This window comes from Oryzias latipes, chromosome 12 (genome assembly GCF_002234675.1).
Source record: "Oryzias latipes chromosome 12, ASM223467v1".
Taxonomy (NCBI): Eukaryota; Metazoa; Chordata; class Actinopteri; order Beloniformes; family Adrianichthyidae; genus Oryzias; species Oryzias latipes.
In genome coordinates, this window is record NC_019870.2 from 11915019 (window position 1) to 11939073 (window position 24055).

At 38.8% G+C, this 24055-nt stretch overlaps 1 protein-coding gene across 3 annotated transcripts in view; it reads right to left on the minus strand.

Moving 5' to 3' along the window:
• Window positions 1-227: 227 nt before the first annotated feature.
• The window catches only part of LOC105358401 (regulator of G-protein signaling 3-like), a 143095-nt gene continuing 119267 nt past the window's right edge, over window positions 228-24055 (minus strand). For all 3 annotated transcript variants that reach the window (XM_023960529.1, XM_023960531.1, XM_023960530.1), the window contains 5 exons: window positions 13034-13101; window positions 4185-4286; window positions 3242-3303; window positions 2241-2407; window positions 228-2150 (listed from right to left, as the gene is read on the minus strand). In XM_023960529.1, coding sequence (XP_023816297.1) covers window positions 1950-2150; window positions 2241-2407; window positions 3242-3303; window positions 4185-4286; window positions 13034-13101 — 600 coding nt within the window. In that variant the 3' untranslated portion in view covers window positions 228-1949. The remainder of the gene's footprint in view (window positions 2151-2240; window positions 2408-3241; window positions 3304-4184; window positions 4287-13033; window positions 13102-24055) is intronic.

The window sequence follows — 24055 nt, forward strand, 5'->3', positions numbered from 1 at the left end:
CATGGCACAATTCTTCATTTTTCTTTTTTTTTATCCAATAACATAAATGTAACTTATTGTAATGAAGAGTTAAGGGATTCTCTGTGATGACATCTAGATGGAACAAAGAAAAGGCAAAGATGTAGTTTTTCACATAAAATCCAATTATAAGTTGTTTTAAACAAAATTATGCATTTTTATTGCTGAACAGCCACATTTTTCCACAGACAAATCAAGACACCACACAGTTTTTTTTATCAGTCTGTTGGTTTATTTATTGTTAGCAATGACACCAAATGTATTCTACGGTTTTCACTTGCTATCATAGAAGATGCAGTTGGAATTGTAAACAGTGAAAATGAGAGAATGTATTTCAGAAAAACCCCTTACAAGCAGTGTATGACCAGGAAAAAGAGCGGATTGTGTCTGCTCTTGCTCATCTATTGTTTAAATTCCTTTACGTGTCATCTTATAAGTTTTGCATCTTTCATATTTACATAGATACAGCTGGGCCCCATACGTCACCAGCTGAGACCTTTTTTTTTTCTATGATGTGGCATCACAAATTTTCTTAAAGAATTATATTTACAACCATAATGTCCCCAGCTGCCTGCTGCCAGGGTTTAACACAGTTAATCACTTGCTTAAAACTACTGATACTTCTTGAAAGTCAGCCTTATAGCTCTAAAGTATTTTTGTCTTAACAATTAAAAAGTAAAACAAAGCTCAAGCCGTTCCGTCTTCCAAGTTATAAATTCAAATTTATCCAAAAAAAAAAAAAACAACTTAAGAATAAAACATGAAGTTTAAAAAAAATATTGCACTTAAAGTTCAGGACAGCTTTGGACCTGTTTGGTGGTTAAGAGGGGAAGTGAGAGCTGTTAGCTGAGTGCTTTGGAGGTCGTGAAGGTGTCTGTAGAAGTATCCAGCAAGTTAATCTAAATAAATAGGCTAACGTTTTGTACATGAAGCATTTTCTTTGTTCTATGACTAGTAACCTCTTGTGCATCCCCTTGAAGAACAAGGGAAACCCTAAAAAAGACGAAGAAAACAAAAAGTAAAGATGATTAACGTGTTAAAGCAGTGTCCTGAGAATGTTTCCTCATTAGTCGAGAGAGAGCTACAATGTTAAAGGACAAATCCTTTTTCCGTTCATTGTTGTTCTTTGCAGGCAAGAAACAGGTTGCCGTTCTTTTTCTTTCGCATCTTCAAATGTGAGACAGTCTGAGTCCTCATCCCTGCCTCTAAACTTGAAACCAGGCTTCCTACAAACTTTCAATGGATGCAGAGATTTGAAAGAAAGTCAAAGGTGGCTGTCATCTGCGAAAAAAAACCTTGTGTTCGCCATCCATCGAAGCTTTGCAGCTGGGACAAAAGGGCGGACTAAAAATGGTCGTACCAACAACTTTGGAGGTGCTTCACAGAGAGGGGGAAAGGTGGCGGAGGAGAGGAAGGGAGCAAAGAAGGAAAAAAGTGACAAAACAGTACCGGACTGTCTTCACGTTGTTGCAGCCCCTCCTTTTTTGCAGTAGAACTGGTTAAAAACAAACTTTCTTTCTTTTTTTTTTAACCTTACTCATATAAAAAAAAAGAAAACAAAGAACAGTGATCAGACAAGCGTCCAGCTCCTGCTGCAGGCCTTACTCCTGGGCTTCTGTAATTGAAGTAACATCCATCCATTCATCAATCCTTTCAATAACTGTGTAAACTACATTCCTTTGCAGTGCCATAGCTTCCATAGCTTTGCTGCGTCCTCACAAACGACAACAATAAAAAACAAAAAAACATATCAGGATTACACACTCACACATGCACGCACAATAATAATAATAATAATAATAATAATAATAATGATAAAAAAAGGAAAAGGCAAAAAAGCTCACATCCCACCCACTCCATGAATTTTTTTTCAAGTCTGCCCCTTTGTTTTGCTTTCACCAACACTCTATTTCCTCGTGTTCCTTGTCTTTTTACGATGAAGACGAAGTGGAAGTGGCACTGGGCTTCTTTTGGTTAATTAAGTCCGAGTAAAGTTCTGAGCGCAGGAAACGGGGGTATGAGTCCTTCTCCATCAGCCCGTATATCCGCCTCTGCGCTAGTTCAAAGCAGGAACGCGTCACATTCTGCAGGTTGTCTTTAGTGTGATCTCTTGTGTAGGAGTCCAGATTCACCTGCAGAGGGAAATAGGAAACCAGGTTTTACTTCTTTTTTTTGTTTCCCCCAACATCAAAGGAAAATGAGCTGTGTTCGCCCACTCTTACCTCTTTACAAGACTGGATAGCAATGTATTCTGCAAAGATTTTCTTGGCTTTTGAGGCCATCTTGGACTGTGACTTGATCTTCTTGTATTCCTCACATGCTAGCCAGAATTCCAGATTTTCCTCGCTGAACTCTGTGCGCAGGAAAGCTCTAAAGGCTGCCAGGCCATCTGAAACGAAAGAGGAGAATAAACAAAGGGGAGAGTTGAGTGAAGTGCCATAGCAACCTCACAGTTGAAGCCCTCCTTGGCTTAAAATAGCTCTGTGGTTGCCTTTTGAGTCATGTGGGAAGCAAAAAAAAAAGAAAGACGAGGCTTATCAAAGTCTAATACACTCCTTTTGTGACATCACCCAGTGACTCCAAATTTCCTTAATGTTCAGAGTAACGGCTGCTCTATCACTTAACAAAAGGGCGATTGTTTTCACGAGGGGATTGACTTAGTGACTAACTTTAGCACCTTGGGCTCTTTCAACTTTCTGTCCAGTCAATGATTAAAGGAAGAGTGCATCCAGAGTAAAGAATTGCCGGAAGCCATGCCCACACAAGGCTCCTGTCTGCACCTTTCCGTTCCCATGAATCACCCACGCTGAAACAGCAGAGCCCTGTGGCCGTCATCTCTTACCTCACTCTGATATAGATACAAAAAAAAAAACAGGAGTGAGGTAAGAGGTGCAGGAAAGGAAATGAGAAAACAGGGAGCAAAGCGGTCAAGGAGGCTGAATAAGAAACAGATGTGGCGCTGGATCTGTATCCCCGTTTTTTTTTTTTTGTTCTTAAAATTGGAATCTGGATGGATTTGAAAATACACTCAGAAGCCACACAATTACAGCTTCACCCTGTCCTCCAGACTTTGTGAGGATTATGGAAATGTGCCTACTTACAACATGTGCAATCCCTGTTACTACAGCTTCTGTGTTCCAACCTTCCATCTCTATATTTTTTTCTTCTTTTTTTTTTAAAAGATGATCAAAAAAAAAGGATGGATTAAATCAAAGAAACTTACATTTGTGTGCCAGCAGTTTGTCAAGTGAGTCTCCCCATTTTAGTGCTTCCTCTGGGGTGGGCCTGCAGATGAAAGCAGAGCGGTTCTTCAACAAGCCCATTTCAGCCAGGTTTTTCATTGTGTGACCCATTCGCAGGACTTGGTCTATGCCTAGCAGATGAGTGGAAATCTGGAAGTAGAGGATCCCTCTCTGCTGTTTCCCTCCACTACTGCCAGACACACTCAGCTCTGCCTCATGAATGACTGGCAGAGCACTGAGTCCTTCTGCTTCTGTCTGATGGGGGGATTGGTTTTTATTTAGCCCCTCAATGTGAATTGGAAGGCGGTGGAGGGAGGAGCTTCAGATGCCCAACCAGGATGTGGTGGGCGGTCTTGGGACCTCCCACCACCACCAGTGAGTGTCTGTCTGGCGCCTCCTGTTCCTATAATGAACAGCTTTAACCTTTTAATCAAACTTTGTAATGTCATTTTTTTCAGTTTTGGTTTTATTGACAATTTGGTATTATTAATATTATTAACATTATATTTTGAAGAGTGAAAAAAGTCAATTCATTTTAAATGCTGTAGTTTTTTTTTCATTTCTCTAAATCACAAAAAAAAATACAAAAATAATGAAATTATTGTTTTTAGCTTATCGTACAAGCACATTTCGATATACATTTAATTTATGAACAGAAATTCGTTTTATCTTTTTCAAAAAGTAGTTTGAAATTCTAAGCATCATTTTGATATATTGACTTTATTTTTTTATAAAGGAATCCATAAAATAGAACCACCTAAAGCGATGAATTCCAACTCAACCCATCAGTTTTATAAAAGCTACACAACACACTTCCATCGCTCCATCTGCCCACATCTTCTGTTCTCCAACACAGGTTAGGATCCAAAAAACCATCTCACACTCACGCCCACTTGCACTAACAGCCAGGAAGTGGCGACTTACTTGACTGACTTCATGGATTTGTCTAACTTGTTGGCAGGAGTGCTTCCTGGGGACTCATTCCTCCTTCGCAGGAAAGCCAGCCGGTTCTTCATGTCTTTGGCCCTGAGTAAAGGAACGGCAGACAAAAAGAAAAGCAGGAAGGGGAAAGGGATAGGTAAGCAAAGGGTGGGGAAAGTTTGGGAATGATGGTAAAGAGAGAAAACAAAAAAAGACAGGAAAGAAAAAAGTTAAGACTGGGGATCCAGATTCCAGAAGTGATGCAATCCCAGGAAATTATCTCCAACGAGGTTTTTCAGCACAATAAATCCATATGGAGTGAAACCAATAAATGCCAAAAAAGGGAAATGCAAACATGATTACATTCTAGAGTTTTCCAGAAGTACGAATCAGGCTTTTATCACTATCTTGTCAATCTAATGTCTCTCAGTCTTTCCTGCAGAAGTGTCCCTGGCAGGTTCCTTGGCAGGGACTGAACAAATCTTGCAAAGAAGGAGGGGAGAGACTCAGTCCTCACTCTTCGGTTTCATCACGCCGTCCTCAATGTGCCTACAGAGGTTGCTGAGAGGGAGCTGACCCAGGGCAAAGGCAACATGCTTGTTCCTCCACTCTCCTGCAGCTTCAACTTCAGAATCAGCGTTCAAATTCTCCCTAATCAACCACCTCACCTGTCTCGTGCAGAGCTCTATTGAGCTGTGCTGTATTAAGAGCCACACATTGTAACGCACCAATGATGGGCTCCTCCAGGATCCTGCACATTCCCACAATCCCTAGGTAGGTGTCCTGACTTTTCATGACCTGCAGCACGTGCTGCCTCATTGGGATGTGACCTCACTCAACACCCATTTCCTGAGTCCCTGCTTTTGATTTCCACTGCGGATTGACTGGCCCGCTAATAATGCGGCGCAGCGTTGTGGGCTGGATGGGCCTAATCACTACAACATGTCCCACTGCTAAACCCACGGGCCTCAGGAGAGAATGTACAACCCAAATTAAGAAACAAGCTTTCCAGTTATAGTCACTTATCACTCATCCGTGTATCACAGGAGGCTCAAACTGCAGAATAGCAGAAATATTGCACACCTGCCAAAAAAAAGAAGACAATTCAAGGACTACCTCATGCCAACTCATCCTTGCTTAATTTGAACTGTTATGCCAAAGATAAACTGTTGGAGCTTAAATCTGCATCTGCAAAACTCACTACGGGAACAGAAACCAGTTCTTTTCAAATCTGAATTAGTCAAATGTTCCTTTCTGACAAGCTGGGGGTTTTGGGAACAGAAGTGTTGTCATTTGCATGCATTTCCTAATTTATGTCCTTAAGCCACCAGAGAAGAAGAGCCCAACGTTAATACTCATTTAGAGTTTATTGTAAAATGATGCACTAAGCCATACGAGGAGCAAAAATCACCTCCAGGTAATGGAATGGAGTTCTTCTATTCTTGGAATATCAAAACCTCTCCACCCAGTCAGATGACTCATCCATTGATTTAAATAAAACTGCAGCCCTGCATGAAGAGCCTCAAATCTAGATGCTTCAGTACTAAGCAGAATGGAGGCCTTTGGTGCAGACAAAATAATAACAGGGCGCTCTAATGCAGCAATCCTGAGAATAGCACATACTCGCAAGTCCCAAGGTTCATAAAAACTCTCATCTTAAACACTAAAATAGGATTTATTAGATAATTCTAATTTTAGATTCCACTTTAGGCAATTATAATGACTAAAAGACGCTTGTGTTTAGGCGGAGCATGTGAGTATAACAGACGATCGCGTTTTATAAGGACCGGAAAGTATGCGCTTGGCCCGACAAAAGATGTCTTATTTATGTGAGGTTTAACACAAGCTAAGCCCATGTGGAAATGATGTGACAGGGAAGTCATAACAACATCCACGGACAACTGTATGTTTCTCTCCTGCCACCGTGTGGTCATGAGAGTCAACTGCAAATACCAGTTTATCGTTCATACTAATTTTGAGACACAGGGCAGGGAAGACATCATGTTTAAAAGCAAATGTATGTACAGAGGCCTCCAGTAGGTCAACACATCCAAGATAGACTGCTGAGTAGTAAGGTAAGACTTATTAAAATATCCAATTTGATTTGATGGCGCACAAATAAAACAGTTTTTTGGTTATCCCATGTCCTCTATACTAAGGATACGACAATTCATTTTCCCCAAAATTTGAAAACAAACCCTTTGATTTTTAGGTCACAGTCTTTTTTTTACAAAAAAATTCAGAAAAATTGTTTTTTTAATTTGCTAATGAGCAACAACCTTCAGTTGACTTGCACTAACCTAGTGAAATATAGTAAAATATGATTAAATATATTAAATTTAGCTCAACAAATATGTTTAACATTTTCAACGTAAACATATGCAAATGTATATTGTAGGGATGCAAATTCGATTCAATGGTGTAACTTACAGTTTTTGAATTGAGAATTGTGGCATCCCTTGTAAATACTTATCCGATTGCTGCAAAATCAGCAACTTGTATCTTACTAGCAAAAATTAATTGAAAACTGTTAACCCCTTCCTTTTTTTGGAAAAGCTTACTGAGGCCTGTAAGAAGTACAACGCTGACTGATGAAATCTCACAGCATACAACCTTTACAGTTTGGCAAACTGTGTTGAGAATTTGGAATGTCAAAATCAATCACGGGGTTGCTACCTTCTCTCAAGTGGGTCATTTTAACTTTTAGGAGGAAGAAAAGTTTTTATTTATATATTTTTGCCTTCCTGCTTCCAGATCTCACTCTGGCTCGTTCAGATGTCTAAAGAGATTTACTGTTTTCCAGAATTCTTTCAAATGTGTCTAATCCACAGAGCCCGAGGTTGCTTGGTTTGGCCTCGCATTGGAATAGCTCAACTGAATTTAGGGGTGTTTTCCAGCTTTGAAAAGAAGCGTTGAACAAAGGTGTGCAACAGTTGTCAGTCCAAGGAGACCTGCTATTTTTGACCACAATTTTTCATCAGTTCTTGATTCAACAATGGTTTTGTGCAGCTCTGTCCTTTAGCTTTTCTTCCTTTCACACTCTGATTAACTTTGTCAAGTTCTTCCACTTCACTGCATCTCCCCACTTTCTGCCTGTTTTAATACAATTATCCATGTATCAGCCTCCATTTGATTTAATACACCCAGCTTCCACCTGTACTTAACTTGATCCGCTAAGAGGCCAACACATGCTCTGTCAACGATTATCAAATTAAGGTGATCTTTGATCTGCAGCTACAAGTAAGACCTTTCTGCTCCGCTGCTCAACACGCTTCAGGAGGTAAGTCGGTGTCTGTGGTGCAGAGAACACACACCTGACTGAGCCCTTTACATGCCCGAACGAGGAACCAAGAGGCTCTTTCGCTCTGCAATTATCTGAAGCTTCCCATACTCTTTATTCCCTCTTCTCCTGGCTCACATTAGCCGCACTAATAGCACCCCTTTGGCTATTCCTGGTGTTCTGAAAACTGGGCCGTACTCTCAGGGAAAGGCTGCAATGGGGGAGGTGGGGGGTGCATGCAGACATAAAGCAGATCCCAGTGCACCGTTCATGTGCAATGTAGCTCCATTGTTTCATTTCATCCCTTGTATCTATTTATCACAGGAGTTTGTTGTCCATCATGGTGACCAAAGCTGGGCAAGCATGCTACAAACTCTATTGAGAGGAAATCACGTTTTGAGGTGAAAACAGGACACAAAACACAACTAACTGTGCCAGAGTGTGAGTCTGTTTGTGTATTTGAGTCTGTAAAAGTATTCAAGGTCATGTTTAGAATAACTGTGTCTGTATCTCTTTAAATAAACAGCTTTGACTCTGTGAAAATGACACAAAAAAAGTCCCAAGGCATTTGTGCTTAGCCGTCCACACAGACTAAACTGATCATCTTTTCCATTGCATGATAGCCAAGTGAAAGAAAAATCTAGAAAGCCAGGAGAGTCACTCAGGAGTGTTCCTATTCCTAGAAGAACAACGAAAAAAGGAATTGCCCTAAATTTTGGCCATAAATATCAAGCCATTACAGTCACAGTCTCTGACAATCAAGACAAAAATAGGAGCTCTGTACGTTGAGCTAACTCACCTTCCTAGCCACAAAGACCACATGGGCAATACTATTCCTGTAATCCAGGCTGGGTATAACAAGAAAAAGGGACAGCTTCAGGTATAAAGCCAAGACTTCGTCCTGGAGATAGTTTCAGCATGCAACCCTCTCTCAGTGTTGAAATGACATCCAAAGTTAGCCAAAACTGAGGAGCAAGGATTCCTCCAAAGCTTCAAAACATCGCCCACAACCTTCTTTCTTTTTGGTCTAAAAACCTTCTCTCGCTCTTACCTTTCCAGGTATTTCTCCGAGAAATCAACCATAGTGGGTAGCATGGGTGCTGGCATGAACACAGCAAGTGCTGCATGTAAGCGTGTGTCAAGGATGGTAGTGGTCAGGACCCGAGGGCTTGTTTAGCAATCGCATTCCTCTAACCCCCAAGAGGCTCTGCACGAGCTTTTTATAGTCCAGGGGGTCTGGAGAGGGTGGATCCTTTTCACAGATAATTCAGATAAAAAAGGGATCACGTTCACTGGATGTGTTGCTTTTACAGCAACAAAGCAAAAACTAAAATAACGGAATAATTCCTGTCTATTACAGCAAAAACGCTTGCGAGAATGAAAACAACCTTTCTAATTTACACTTTTCTAATTCACTTGATTACTATTAATTACTTTAGTAAATGTATTTTGTTTATTTTGTTTATGGTGGACTACTGAAAGCTGTCAGAGCTGTAGTTTCAAGCACTTCACACCCACTTCATTCCATAACAAAATCCCAGCCCACTCGTCTGCATAGCAGTCATTCACTTCAGCCAGCTTTCACAAAAGGTCCTGCATTTCCCCAGGCAGTCAAAATAAGGCTTCCTGTTTTGGCAGGTAGGCCTACTTTATGTCTAACTTAGACCTAAACATGTATTTCAAGCGGATAAGAATAATAGATCTGATCAATAAACACATTGGCTTCTAAATATGTGTTTACTTTAAAAAAAAAAATGAAAAAGAGCATGATTTAAGCAAATGTGGAGATATTTGACCTAAAATTAAACTGACACTTCCCCATATGTCAGCTCAGTAAAATCAATGAGGTGTAGACTCATCATGGCTTCATGCCTACTTGTTTCCGAACACCTGGACTGACTCAAAAAAATGGGTGGCGATGAAAAAAGGCGGAGGCAAGAATCATTCACACAATCCCAGGAAGACAGCTGTGCCGGATCCAGAAGTCTAAACACAGGAATGTGCATAAAGATGTGGTGAAAAGCATAGAAGAGGGGAAAACAAAGTTGGCAAAAAAAAAGAAATAGAGGGGGAGGGAATGAATACTCGGGAAGTCGGGCACAATAAATAGTTGAGACAATAGAAAGCATGAATAGAAGGTTTGGTTCATTGAGTGTTGATGCAGTATTTGACTATTTTTATGACATTCTTTCCTTACTGGCTGTGGATCTGTCTCAGGTTCCAAAAGCAGCGCAGACTGGCTTAGACCTGTGAAGGTGCTCTGTGATATCTAGCACCTAGACGTTAGCAGTAGATACTATCAGTCCTGTAAGTTGCGTTAGATCTTTAGCAGATCAGACCTCTTCTGGCAATACCCCGACCCCCCGTCCTTCTGCATCACTGTCAGTTAGCATTAACTACCAGTGAATATACATCTTTCACATACAGATTGATCCTTTTTGTGGATTCACATTGTTTCCAGGAAGGTGTGAATCTGCCTCCCTAGTTTGTCCTTTCATAGTGAAAATCTTTGCTTTTTTTTGTTTGTCTTTTTTTGGAATCCAGATGTGTGACTGGGGTGGGGTGTTACATAGGCCACAAACATACCATTTGCCTCTTAACAGCAATGAAGGATGAGCCAGAAGACAAAGGGTTCTTGCAAGCTGCAATATTTTTTTGGGGACTATAAATACAAGCAGGACCTATGAGCAATACATTTCAGCGATTTAGAATTTGTGAGGCGATCTGGACTTCAATAGATTGTATGAGAAATAGAAGAAGGCTGTGATCACATGACCTATTGGCTGGTTGAGCTAGTAAGAGGGCCGTTTTTTTTCAACTCTGTGGTTGTCTATATTTTGAACAGTTAAAGCTCTTTCTTCATTAAATTGGGTGACTGCAGGAGAAACAATGTTGAAACATGCCCACAGAGGCAGTTTTAGAGCTCCCATTTGGACAGTCACATCCACTCTAATCAGAAATGCCCCCATCTTACTGCAATTTTGATTTGGAATCTAAATCAAAATCAGCTATGTTGGTCATCAAATTTATCAAGAGTTGGACCCAATAGTCATTGGTGTGAAGCCGAGTTTCTTGTTTTTGACAGGCCACCTAGTGGTCACACAGAGTGTTGCAATGGCTCCATTTACCTTTGATTTTAAGCCTGAAGGGATAAAGTGTTGCTCTATCAGAAGAGATTTGATGTGACTTTGTGATCATCTTTTGACAACATCTGTTCTTCAGTTGCCCTTTTGGTATTGATATCTCAAAATTAAGTAAGTAACAGCTCCATTAAGTGAGAGCTAACAGGTGAAATGGTTGCAGATTATAACTTTTTTGGGCCTTATTTTATGAAGTGCCAGTATTTATTTATTTATTTTGTATTGGTGCCTTTCCTTATTTATTTTATTTCTTTTATTCTGTGAAAGTAATCTCCACTGTCACAGTTTATGATGGTTAAAATGTTATCACAAAATGTTTACTTATCTGTTTTTAAAAAAAAACTCAGCCTCAGTGTCAGACAGATAAAATGTCACACATATGCACATTCATTCCAATCTCCCATTCATAAAGTCCACCTTTTGCTTCTTTTAATACCTTATAAAATGGCACAGAGTTACAGAGGCATAATAAAAATGTTACACCTTTCCATAGTGGTGAATTTTATTCTGCTGAACAGAAAAAGTGGGTTAACAGAGCAAATGTTTACTGTTTTAGACAGATTATTTGACTTCAGTCTAAGGCTCAGAGTAAAGATACTGTTATTGGGTTGCATGTTTTTATTTATCAGTCTTTTACTGTCACTGAATTGGAATTCATGATAATCTCGTTCATTTCTGCTTGCAAGCACTAAAAGGTGCAAAGTATGGAGCTAAAAAAGGAGTAAAAATCCATAGGCTGACATCTGATAGATAAAGCAATCGTTCAACACAAGGTCAAGAAGTGCATTTTTGATGCTAAAAATGGCTACATCTCGGCACCTCAGACATATTTCTTGCATTCACTGATGTACAGTTTTACTGATGTACATCGTCAAGCTCCCGTAGCTCTTTTTTCCCTCAATATGTTTCATATCAGCTTCCTTCATCTGGAGGAAATAATTCCATTTCCATCTTGCTTGGCAGCAAGCGCCAAAGTTCAGACTCACAGTTTAACAGAAGGGTATTGTGTTGAGAGGCTGTTCATTTCTGGGATAAAAAAGCTTCTAATTTACAAATTGGCATAAAGAAAATGCCAGAAAATTGGTTAAAAAAAACAGAACGATAGCACAAACTGCTTTAAACATTGCATGAAATCCAACGTATGCCATGAAAGCTTTGAGTCATCCTCAATATATATTAACCTGTGATGACAGGTCAACAAAAGACAACTTATTCTCTGCCTTCAGCCTTCATCAAACTCACATCTGTGTTGTCCACATGGCACAGTGGAAACTGAAATCCATTGCAACTGGAAAGGCACACAGTCTTTCCAGGTGCACAGAGCGCAGTCTAAAAAGGCTCCAAGCTGCTTCAGATACAATACAGTCAATAATTCAGATCTATGATCCATCCCACATCTGCACAATAACGGGAAGTGCAAGCTAATATTTTTATTATGATAGGGGCTTTTGACAAACTGTGTTAAGGACTTGCACAGGCTGATTCGATAGAGTTTTTCTAGAATGTTTACCTACTGGTCTCAGTCAGATGCATTGGGTCATGACCTCTGATAAACACTGTGGGGAAGAGTAGGAACATGAGACCATGACTGATTCAGTCAGGCACACATTAGTTAGAGGGCTTTCTGTTCTGGGTGCAAACACAAGAACAAACATTTTTCAAAAATTTAATTTTATTTCATATCCCTTCAGGTAAGTGATAAAATAACCAATATTTCACCAATTATTTTTTATGAAAATGTTTTTATGTGTCAAATAGAGCGATCACTTCAAATGTCAGTTTTAGTTCTAAATTCGCTGCAGTTGATGAAAAGACAACCAAGTGCCAACTCTTGAAAGAAAAGGCTTTGGAATTTTAATCCCTTAATCTGGTGTTTAACCAAACAGCACAAAGCACTGTCTGAGCCAGAGTGCAGGGGGCTAACAGGCCCACAGAAACGCCAGCTATAACTGCACTCAGTGTAATGAAATAAACACTAAACAGATGACAAATTAAAAGTCATCAATCGCACAAAACAACAGCTTCCTTTCCTTCTATTTCGACACTATTGAGGATGTGAGGCACGTATGATGCCATACATCTCAGTACCATTTAACACATCATTATGAAAATCTTTATTGCCTGATTTTCTTACCATTTACCGGTATCACATCCTCAGTATGTGTATCTGGACATTTTTGACAGATCAAAACCACAGCCTACCTGCGATCAAGTCACACTACCATTTATATATTTCAAAGCAGACATCTTGATCCTTTTTGTGGTTAGGAGAAATCTTCCACACTAATATGTTGTCCTAATGTTTATGACTTAAAATGATTGAAGCTGTTAACACTCTGTTAGCTAATATTGAGAAAAAATATCAAAGTTTGGATTCCAAGTACAGCTTTAATATTCTTAAGTGGCTAAAGGTAGAACGAGATGTGACTCACAGGTTCTTGGATTTCTTCTTCGTTCTGTCAGGTCCAACTTCGCAGCTACAGGGGGATCCGGCGCTCAGCTGAGGAGAGAGGAAGAAGAGGCCACACTGCATCATCTGACCTCCACGCTATAACAGGAACCCGCAGGCTCATGCAAGAATTTTTCAAGATGGTAAATCCTTGGTTTGTCCAGTTGAGATCCAGTTGGAGGCTCCAACAACATGCAAAATGTCTAACCCACAGTAGCAATCCACATTGTGAGTCCCAAAAAGCTCTGTGAGGCGTGTGATTGTATCCTGCGCGAGAAAACTCAGCATTTGGTAACGGCGTAAAACAATGTAAGGAAATAAAGAACGTAAGTGGCCACAGCTGTTGTTTATGTTGGCCTCCAGCTGTGCCTTAAGTTTGAAGTGTCGAGCTGATACCTCTAGTTTCCCATTACACTTTTAGCTAAGCTGCCATTTTGATTGGTTCAGAGGCAAAGGCAAGTTTCTTCAGGGTGGGGAAAGGGTCAGTCTCCACTAATCTGATGGCGTGAAGTTGATCCATTGTATGTATGTGTGTGTGTGCTTTTTAAATAATGGCCCATTGTGTTACAGGAGCACTGTTGAATCTGAGCAACTCACTGGTAACAGCTGATACCACATGGTCTGTGTTCCTGCCTTTGTGGGACCCAACTTAAATTTCAGTAAGAAGGATGTCGACAGCTTCTTTTTGTTTTTGTTTTTATTGTCCTACTATGATTTTGGGAATTGCTGTGATGTTTCAGAGACACTTTAGCCTCAGTGAATTTAATCCAAAAATTAAATACAGTAAATCTGAGGGGAAATGACATTTAGCTGACAATACTGACTTCCTTTAAGTGTTTTGAGCTTGTGGGAAATTCGTCTTTCAAAGATGAAACTCTTTGGAAGCAAAAATTACACAGATTTACCATTTTTACATATAATTTCTGTCACAAATCCGTTAATTTATCATTAAAATCAAAAGTATCTAGCAGGCTGCTGCTGAGTTTTGTGAGTTTTTGAAGACAATAAAATAAAAGGTGAAACATTTTCACAAAATTTGTAACCATGTAATCTATGCATGATTTTAAGGTGTTATTTTGACAACAGATTTAAGCCTGGATAAAAACTAACTCAAGGCAGATTCCTATTTTTTTTTCTTATAAGCAAAAACAATATTTTGTGCTTTTTAATTTATGAAAAAATCTGTTTAAACATGTGTTTTTGAGTCTTTTTTATGTGTACAGGTTCAACAAGTTGTGAATACAAAGTATCTGCAAACGCCCAAAGACCTGTGTTTCGGATTTCTGAGTTCTAAACCCCTGCGTTCACTCGTTAATACGCAAGTTTTGAAGTCCGTTCTTGGTCTCTACGTGCAAACCGGGCGTTCATTGAACGGACTTCTGGGGTTCTAATTTGGTGATGTGGATGTCAACCTTTTCAAAACACTGAAGTGCCATCAGTTGTAAACATAATCATGGAGGAGAAATTAATAATTGAGGTTTGTGCCCGACTGGAATTATATGACACCAAGTCTTTCATATATCGGAAAAGAGCTATTGCACTGCTTCAACATTTTGCACCAAGCCTCCTCCAACCGTTGGTGGTGGAAATGAGCCAGTGAACAGTAGAAAAACAAAAGAAGAAGCTCCTTTTCGCTTCCTGCTTGTCTGGTGCTGGTGTGATGTGAACAACATGGGCTGAATGTGCGTTCATGAAACTGCACATCCCAAGTTCTTAAATGTGTAACACATGCAAATGTGAATGTAGCATAAGACCTTGTCGAATGCTAATGTTGCGTAAAAACATTTAGTTAAAATCTTTAAACCTCCATTGTCCTGTTTAGAACTTGAGCTTGTAACTTATATTTCTCACACCTTTTTCATAAGTCTGCGTTCATATTTGTATTATAATTATTTCTTTTATCTACTTTTTAGTACTCTGAAGTACTACTGTATTTCAGAGAGGCTGCAGCAGTTCCATCGTGCCCTTTCATAACTCCTTGAAGCTGTCATTGTAGGAAATGTACAGTGATGCAGGCCTCACACTCTGACACAAATCACAGATCACTGTGAGAGGTCATTGAGTAGGTGTTGTGTAGATGTGGACTAAATATAGCTCCAAAAACAAAACAAGGTAAAAGCTGCTGCTTATGGGTACATAAGCCTGTCAAGCTGTAAAGCTCATGTTGGTGTGAGTAAGTGAGTGTATTTTAGGATCTGAAACTGTTGAAATTTCGAGGAACAAAATATGGTACTTTAGGTCCTTCAAGATAAAATCACAGTTTAGTGCTTGGATTGAAATAAGTTTAGTGTGAAGTTGAGCATTAAATTGTTAGACTCCTGGGGAAGCATTATGGATTGTAGGTAGCGTTTACTTTAGGATTGAGAGTAAATGCTGGTTCATATTCTGCAAGATATGTTTTACATGGAGTACAAAAATAGGCGTCATTTTAGCCAGGGCACTTCATGCTTCACATAAGTTCACCGCAGATCTGGTTAGATGCCAAATACTCTAAGCACTGTGGGAAACAATGATAAAGACAACAGCACCAAAATGTAAAAGATGTTTTTCTTAGCAGACAACTTAAAGGTTATATCTCTCTTATGTAATACGTGTCATTGTTCTTCTTTTTTTAAAGAAAGGTTGTAAAAGTTGTGACCACCTATCCCGGCTGTTCATCAAAACAATCCCTTATTCAAACTAAACAATAAAAGTGGATCAAAACAGATCCTTTCCATCTTTGGAATCAATATGTTGTCACTTTAAATATTTTAACCAATCGTGCAATAATATCTTAATGACAACAAGACCAACATTTGACTTAGGACATCAGTCAGAATCAATGTCATGTCTGAAAATCAGCTTATGCCTTATATCAAATTTTGTTTCAGGTTTTGTTTTGTCAAATTCTTGTCCAAATTTTTGTCTGTTTTTTTTTTTTTTTTTAAATAAATGTAGTTTCTGGCTCCAAATCTTCTTCTCCTGCATTTGGGCTCTCCTTGGCAGTGTTTCATAATAAGACTTGCTCTTAAATCTTTAACAAACATTAATAAGAATCTGTACTGCTCATATTTGTCAAGAAGAATTTTTCCTAATTTCCTTTATTAGGCCTTCTTCAGATTGAAGTTAAGAGCTTTTTCACAGTTTACTCTAAGCTTACAATACTTACCGGTACTCTTTTTTTCCGCCTCTGTTGCATTGATGCCTCAGAGCATTTTTCTGCATTCAGATTGTTGTAAACGGCACCAGGGTTCACTTGCATGCAAACTAGAAATATGATTTTAGGTGGCATGTGATTTACTTGTAGGACCTCCTTAGAGTTCAGGTGAGTTTTCACACCTAACAAAGGGACTTTCAGAGAAAAGGAGTTTTGCAGCAAACCAAGCAGCTAAGCGACTGTGCTCGTCTGAGATGTTTGAGCTTTACCCCTTAATCCCTATTAATGCAAATATGCATCAAACCACTTCAGATCCAAAATTGCCTAAAATGTAGCAATTATTTACCAAATGAGCAATTATATAAAATCTTACGCTATGTTCTGTAAGCATTAATAGTATTTCATGCCATTCAGGTTGTTTCAGAAGTCTAATTTAGCTTCACTACGACATTTTAAACAAATTTTCTTTTGCAGAATAAAAGTTCGTATATAGTTCATAAAATAGGAAGTGTACACATTGATAATGAATTTAATATTTGCCTATGATTCAAAGGTCAAGTTTAATGGTTCTGTTTCTTAAACAGTGCCGAAAACAGTGGCAACTATTTCCATATTTTTTAAGAAATCTTATGAAAAACAGATTTTTGAAAAACAGATGTTTGACAACGGTTTTGAGGTCACACTCCGCAAATATAAAAAGCTTCCAATGGCTCACTTACTTTGAAGTTCCCCTGTGCTGCTTTTTAAAGATATATTTCTGGGTTGAATCGTTGTAAGGCTGCAAGTTTTTGGTTCGATGCTATTTTTTTTTTAAACTCCTCTCTGCCATATTAAAGAAAAGTAACAAACAAAAAAAATGCTAAATCAATATCTTAAATAATATCAAAATTTTCCAATCATCTCTCCACCAATCATTCCCCCCTGGCCCCAAGCAGACAAAAAATAGCCACACTATACTCACATACACCCACACAGAATAGAACTGGTCAGTGAAGCATGAAATCTTTGAGCCTGTCCTAAAAATACAGTTTTACGTGTAAGTCTGTGTGCTTTGCATGCATGGCTGCAGACAGTAAAAGAGAAGAGAATCTGCCAAAGACCAAACGGTAATCCAAACTCCTGAGGCTTGAGGTGCAGATGTTGACACAGTGTTAAAGGTTGCAGGACAGCTGTGCAGATCAGCAGATAAAAGAGTCTGATCGACTGCATGTGAGAGCCACACAAGCCTTAACATTTGTGACAGCTTGACCTGTTTGGAAGCTGACAGAAATCAGTTTGATGTCAAAGTAACCACAAGAAGACTTATTTGGGCTAGTTTAAGCTGTTTTTTTATGTCATGGTCTATTTTTGGTTAATTTCAAAAAAACTTGACATTCTTTTACTGTATTGCACTAACAAACAAATAGTTGGATGAATCTTCTAAACACAGCTTATAAACCTTCTGGACCCTGCCAACACAGACCTTAAACTGCATAAATGAATCTGTTTTTGTGATTATAAGTTCTTTCCAATCACAAAAAAAAAACATTCATTTATGCAGTTTAAGGTCTGTGTTGGCAGGGTCCAGAAGGTTTATAAGCTGTCTTTAGAAGATTCATATAACTATTTGTTCGTTAGTGCAACACTAATGATTATAAGTTCTGTCCAGGGCTGCACGGTGGTGCAGTGGTTAGCGCTGCAGTGGTTAGTGCTCTTGCCTCACAGCAAGAAGGCCCCCGGTTCAAGTCCTGGCTGAAAAAGAACATCAATGGGGGACCTTTCTGTAAGGAGTTTGCATGTTCTCCCCGTGCATGCGTGGGTTTTCTCCGCGGTCTCCGGCTTTCTCCCACCGTCCAAAAACATGCTTCATAGGTCAGTCGGCAACTCTAAATTGTCCCTAGGTGTGAGAGTGAATGGGTGTGTGATTGTGGCCCTGCGACAGACTGGCGAACTGTCCAGGGTGTCCCCTGCCTTTGCCCACAAGTTGCCGGGATAGGCTCCGGCAGCCCTGTGACCCTGAAAGGGTTAAAACGGTAAAAGATGAATGAATACGTTCTTTCCATCCTTTACTTTGATTATATCTTTATTAACCCTCTGTCTTCTTGTTTTTCATTCCCTTGTTTCTTTACATGCTTTATAATGAATGTTAAGTCAGACCAACAGCCCAATTAGTTTGGAAGTATACTGCTTCCACAGTTTTGGGTTGATCCATTATCAACGTATTTGCTAAACATGTCATGGTGAGGGGTGGCTCGAGAGCCGGATGGACCCAGACGCAGAGGCGGAGGCATGAGGATCAGGGCTAGTGGGTTTTAATGCACAAAAAGAACAAACAAAAGCGCTGCAGAGCAGGATGACAAAACCCAAACGAAAACTCACTGTGGCGTGGCGAGGAACAAGAGACTTGACAGCAAGACATGAACACCAAGACTGAGTTAATGGACCAGCACAGGAGGAAGGCAGAGACAAGACTTATATACAGACAGGGCAGACAAGACACAGGTGAACACGATCAGGGCAGATGGGGACCAAAGGAAGTAAAACTCAAGAAAACAGACAAGACAGGAGACTTTCAAAATAAAACAGGAAACAGAAACAGGGACCAAAAACAAGACAACAAATTCAAATCATGACAAAACACCCATATTCTAGTCCAGAATATACAACCAACCAGAGAGTCCTAAATGGTGCAGTTCTTCAAATGACCACTGGAGGCTGGCTTCAACAGGGACCAATTTCCTGTTGACTTCCATTGCATAAAGCTCCAATTTTACACCAAAAATCAACTTGTGTAAATCTGGGAACAAAAAATGGTTGTGCAGTGAATACACCATTAACCCTTAAACACTGGGGCTTCAACTCCAGTGTCTACATTCTTTTGACTTCCATAACTATTAAACCGTTTCAGCAATTAATGTTATTCCAGTGGATTCTGAAGCGGAGAAAAGCAGCCTGATAAGCAACACTTTGTGAGGTGCTCATTCAATCAACGCCAATCCGCTGATTCCGTCACAGAGAAAAGGAGCTTTGTACCGTTATCAGTACATTGTCAACATGCAAAGCTATTTTATTTTTCGCATCAGAATCAGTTGATTTACGTTCATTGCATAAACGGTCGAAGAGTTACGGTATGTCAAAGAGCATGAGTTATTTAGGTGTCGTCGGCGACATCTCTGGTGTTAAAGGGTCAGCTGTGCAGGTGGGTGTTGTTGATTTGAAGGTGGGTAAACCCAAAAAAACTGACTTTATTCTGGCCCTCCCTATTGCTGGTTTATGGAATGCTCTTTATTAAACTCCAGTCAACTGCACCATTTCAGAATTCCTTTTTACCTTTAATAATCTCATCAGGGGCATCAGAGAGGGCGGCATTGTGGTGTTGTGCAGTGTTTCTGAACTCCAGTCCTTAGGGCCTGGATGCTTATTGTGTGTCTCAGCTTTAACATGCCTGCCTCTAATGACCATCATTCTCTGGCCCCTGCATAGCTTAATGATTAGTCAAATCCGGTGTGTTTGAGGAGGGTAACATGGAAAACATGCAGGTTGTTGGATGCTGAGGACTAGTATTTAGAAACTTTGGTCAAGTGGTTAGCAGGATGGCTCTGGTTAAAATCCCAGCTAGGTCCTGTGTGAAGTTTGCATGTTTTCCCTGTGCATGCGTGGGTTTTTTACCAGGCACTTCGGCTTCTAACCATAGTCCAAAAACATGCTTCATGGATTAATTGGTGACTCTGAATTATCTCTCAGTCGTGTGAGTGTGTGTGATTGTCTGCCTTTGTGTGGCTCTGCTATGGACCAGCAAACTTTGCAGGATGTACTCCGCCTCTGCCCAACAGTTATTGGATACGCTCCAGCAACTCAATGACCCTGACAAATAGATCAAATTAATACTATAATTTAGACAGTCTGTCATTTTAGGGACAGGATGAAAAGAAAATCACAACAGAGACACAAAAACATGCAAAGTAGAAGAGAAGCTAGAAATACAGTAGAAAAGAAGCAGAGTTGTTGGAGTGACGTGTTTATTGTATTGACAACATTTGTCTATAAATGTAGCATAAGGGAATGTTAGACCAAAAATGTTTATTATGACAAGAAATGCCTTAAGAAATCTACACCTCTATGCGGTTTGTTTTCACACTTCACTTTTGAAGACATGTTACAGCTGTTGTTTCAATAGCAGGCATTTTTCAAGCATTAGAAAATAACTCAACTTTATGTATCAATTAGTGCCCGCACCTCTGTCCAAATGACATTGTGTATATATTTCCTGATTTATATTATCTGAAAGAATTTATTTTCCTAAAATTGCATTTCTGATTTTCTTTTCTTCACCTTTTCCCCTTTTGGTTCTATGGAAAGTCTATCTGTGTTCAAATTGTGGTAAATCTGGAAGAGTACTAAAACTCAATTTGTTTGGAAGACCAGTTTTCACTTCATTGCTTGTTCAAACAAAGACCATTATTTAAGGACACAAAGTCTGGTTGGACTTGGACCAGCTGACTGGTGCAGCATCTGTAATGTTTGTATATGCATGTTGCATTTTTGTAAACAAATTTTCATAACCAATTTGCAGTATTCTCTCACAAAAAAGGGACATTTTTTGATATGTAACAAATGTTACTGATTATGTAACATAATGTGGAGTTAAATTCAACAGACATTTTATTATTCTAATGTGCAAACATCCTATAATAAAAAATAATCTATTATTTCATAGCCATGGTAATCCTAAGAAACCAGAGCTTCCTTTCAAATCTAAAGCAGAGCTTTTCCAAGTTCAATTGGAAAAAAAAACTATTTTTACCCACATTTTTAACTTGGTAAATGAAAACCATGTGGGCTGTGGAAACAAGTGGCCTCAGCAGGAAATAGCATCAATGATGGAAAACCAAAATAAGATTTTGTTAACTTTCAGTTCATTTTGGCTCTGCTCGTTGAAAGTTCAATAAATAACTCTAATCTATCAGCATACTAGATTTTCTTTAAAATATCCAGCTAAAAGCAGGACACGGGTAATGACTAAAAGCAGTTTTTCACTGTTCAAAGGGTACGGACTTCTTTTTGTCTGCGCTACAAAAAAGAAGGACAACTATTCAAGGGCTTTTCCAGGAACAATGAACAATTTAGAAGGGCCAGAAAAATTGCAGAAACAGATCAAAAACAATTTTTACAGACATGGGAAAAATTCACTAAACTACTTGGTGGGGGAAAAAACTGAAAGTGAACTCTTGAAGATGACCCCTTTGGAGTTTCTTTTTTTTGTCTTCTATTTCCCACAGGTCTTTTTCCAGGATGTTAGATATCAAAACCTTTAAAAACGCATTTCTGATGTGTTTTGCCTCTGTATTTTCTTTCATGAGTGATTGCATAACTCCATAGAGTGCCAAGTTTTTTCACTTTTCATTGTTTCAAATGTCACAGGGAATATTTGTTCAGCTTCCCTTACAAATGGAAGACTAAAATAAACTCATAGCCGGGAATGTTATTGATAGAAGATGTCAATCACACACTAAAAAAACTGGATTGTGTAATACATCTTTGGAATAATAATAAATATTTTTATCTTTTTTAAAGACAGTTTTAATTTAATTTAATTTAATGTCCTTGTTATTAAAAGCCTAACTCTTTATTGTAATAATTAATTTAACTTTGCAGTTAATTTACAACTTGAAACATTATTTTAAACATATTTTAAACCTGTGACAGAAAAAGAAAAAAAATCTTTTATTCTTCCTTCAACAAATTAAAAATCTGTATGTATTCTTAGCAAATGTACATGTCAGACAGGACGTGTGATTTTTATCCGGAGAAAAAAAAAAGAAAAAAAAACACAGCCTGACCATGCGTCCCTGCCTCCTGTTATTCAGCACCTCCACAAAGACGGCTGCATCCTGCGTAAGTACTTCCCATATAACAGGATGTTTATGAAAAAGTTCTCCTGTAACGTCACTTCTCTGAAATACTCTGAAAAGCTGTCAGGTTAGTCAGCCCCGGAACTAAGCAACCTATTAGTATCCTATTGACATTTTATAACCTGCAAGCGTTTACTTCTTAGAATTTCATGATGCCCCAGCATCAAGGTTATATATCCAAAGCTTTTGTACTGATTTTCTATAAGGCCTAACAATTCACCATTATCTACAAGTGAAATTGTGGCCAAAATTTAAAACAGTCACATTGATTTGCAGGGGATGTATTTTTTCTAAAAGGTTGGAAAAGAAAATCTTTATTCTTCACTTCCTCTTTTTAACTTATAACAGAGGCATTTGGCAGAGGTGGATTGACTTAAGGCATGTTTAGTTTTATAGCCATAAAAGTATCCTACAATACATAAAAGTAGCCTACAATTAAGAGTAGGGAAATCTGCCATTTTATTCATTAAAAACAGCAATGCCAAAAAAAAAAATCTGTACAAAAAAAAGTCAGGTTGTGTTTTTAGATGTGTTTAGTGTGTTTATCTGGTTAAGTCAGTCCATTTGGTTAACATAAATCACAGCCTTCCTGGTGACCTTCCGGTCCTTCTGCTGGCAAAATTAAAAGAGAAGAAATAAAAACTCCTCCAAGTTTTACCTAATGCACAAAATGCCAATATTTATGTAAGAGAACACCATCACTGGGGTGCTGATGCAACATGAGGTTTGCAATCATGACATCAATGTTGTAACACATTCGACATGATATTTGTAACATCCTGTTAAAGATGTAGAGTGTTGCAATAGATAAGATGGATTTATTATCAATTTTAAAAAAATGAGATTTTGGTTAAATTACAGATTAGAGGGGACGGACTGCATTCTGGAGAAAGAGAAGAAAGGAAGGGGAAACATTATAAATGTTTAAGCACATTAAAGTAATTATGTTTCAGATCAGATTGTTTGATTTATTTTGATAGAAGCCTTTTTATTTATCAATGTGTGTAAAAAAGTCTAGTAAGCAATAAAAAAAGAGGTTGAAATCAAATTAAACTATCCATCTATTTTCTAAATCCACTTAATCCCTTTTGGGGTAGCTGGAGCCTATCCCAGGTTTTGTTGGGTGAAGACACCCTGGATGGGTCACCAGTTCATTGCAGGGCTAAGTTAAATCCAATCTTGCAAATTGGAAAAGTTTGCTAAAGACTGAATAAAAATTGTGAGTAATAAAGCAAAGGGCAAGATTTAATCTGCAATATGCAACCTATTTATGCATAAAATGATCTTTAATAAATGTACATAGCCAAACTGTTTAGTGTGAGTCAAAAGTCGTAACTCTAATAAAACAAAGAAGGTTAATGAACTTTATCTTTGTTTTTAAACACATTTTTCGAGATATACAACTTTATAAATATATATCAGGGAATATACACTTATTTTATGCCCCTGGGACAAAGACTCGCGTGTTTTCAGAGCAGAATTTCATTTCCATGTCTGCTCCTTCAGGGCTGCTTTTTTTTCCCCTTGACCCTGTTCCTTTTCGACGAAGACAGCATGTGTGCTCCTGTCATCACTCTGGCACTGCTCACCCTGACTCCTTCCTCCTGGGGAGTGAAGGGGGGGCTTGTGCTTCTCTGCCCTGTTTCTCTGTGTTCTGATACACACTTGCTTACATGTGTCCATAATTCAAAGCCGTCCAAAACTGTGTACGCGAACACGGACCACTTAACCGGCATGCAGATTAAGCACGGCGAGTTCCTGCCATCTCACTCAGTGTACCTCGTTTTTATCCGGAGTAAGAACACAAGAAGCCTTGCACAATCACGTTCTGTCCTTCACCTATAACAATGCTGAATAGTGCAAAATCACTTTTCTAAAATAGGACAAGCCTGCTGATTTCAGCTCCTGGGAGTTGTGGGTTTAAATAGTTTTGTAGGTAACAGGAATGTTAATCATCTCAGTTACTTTTAAGACCTTT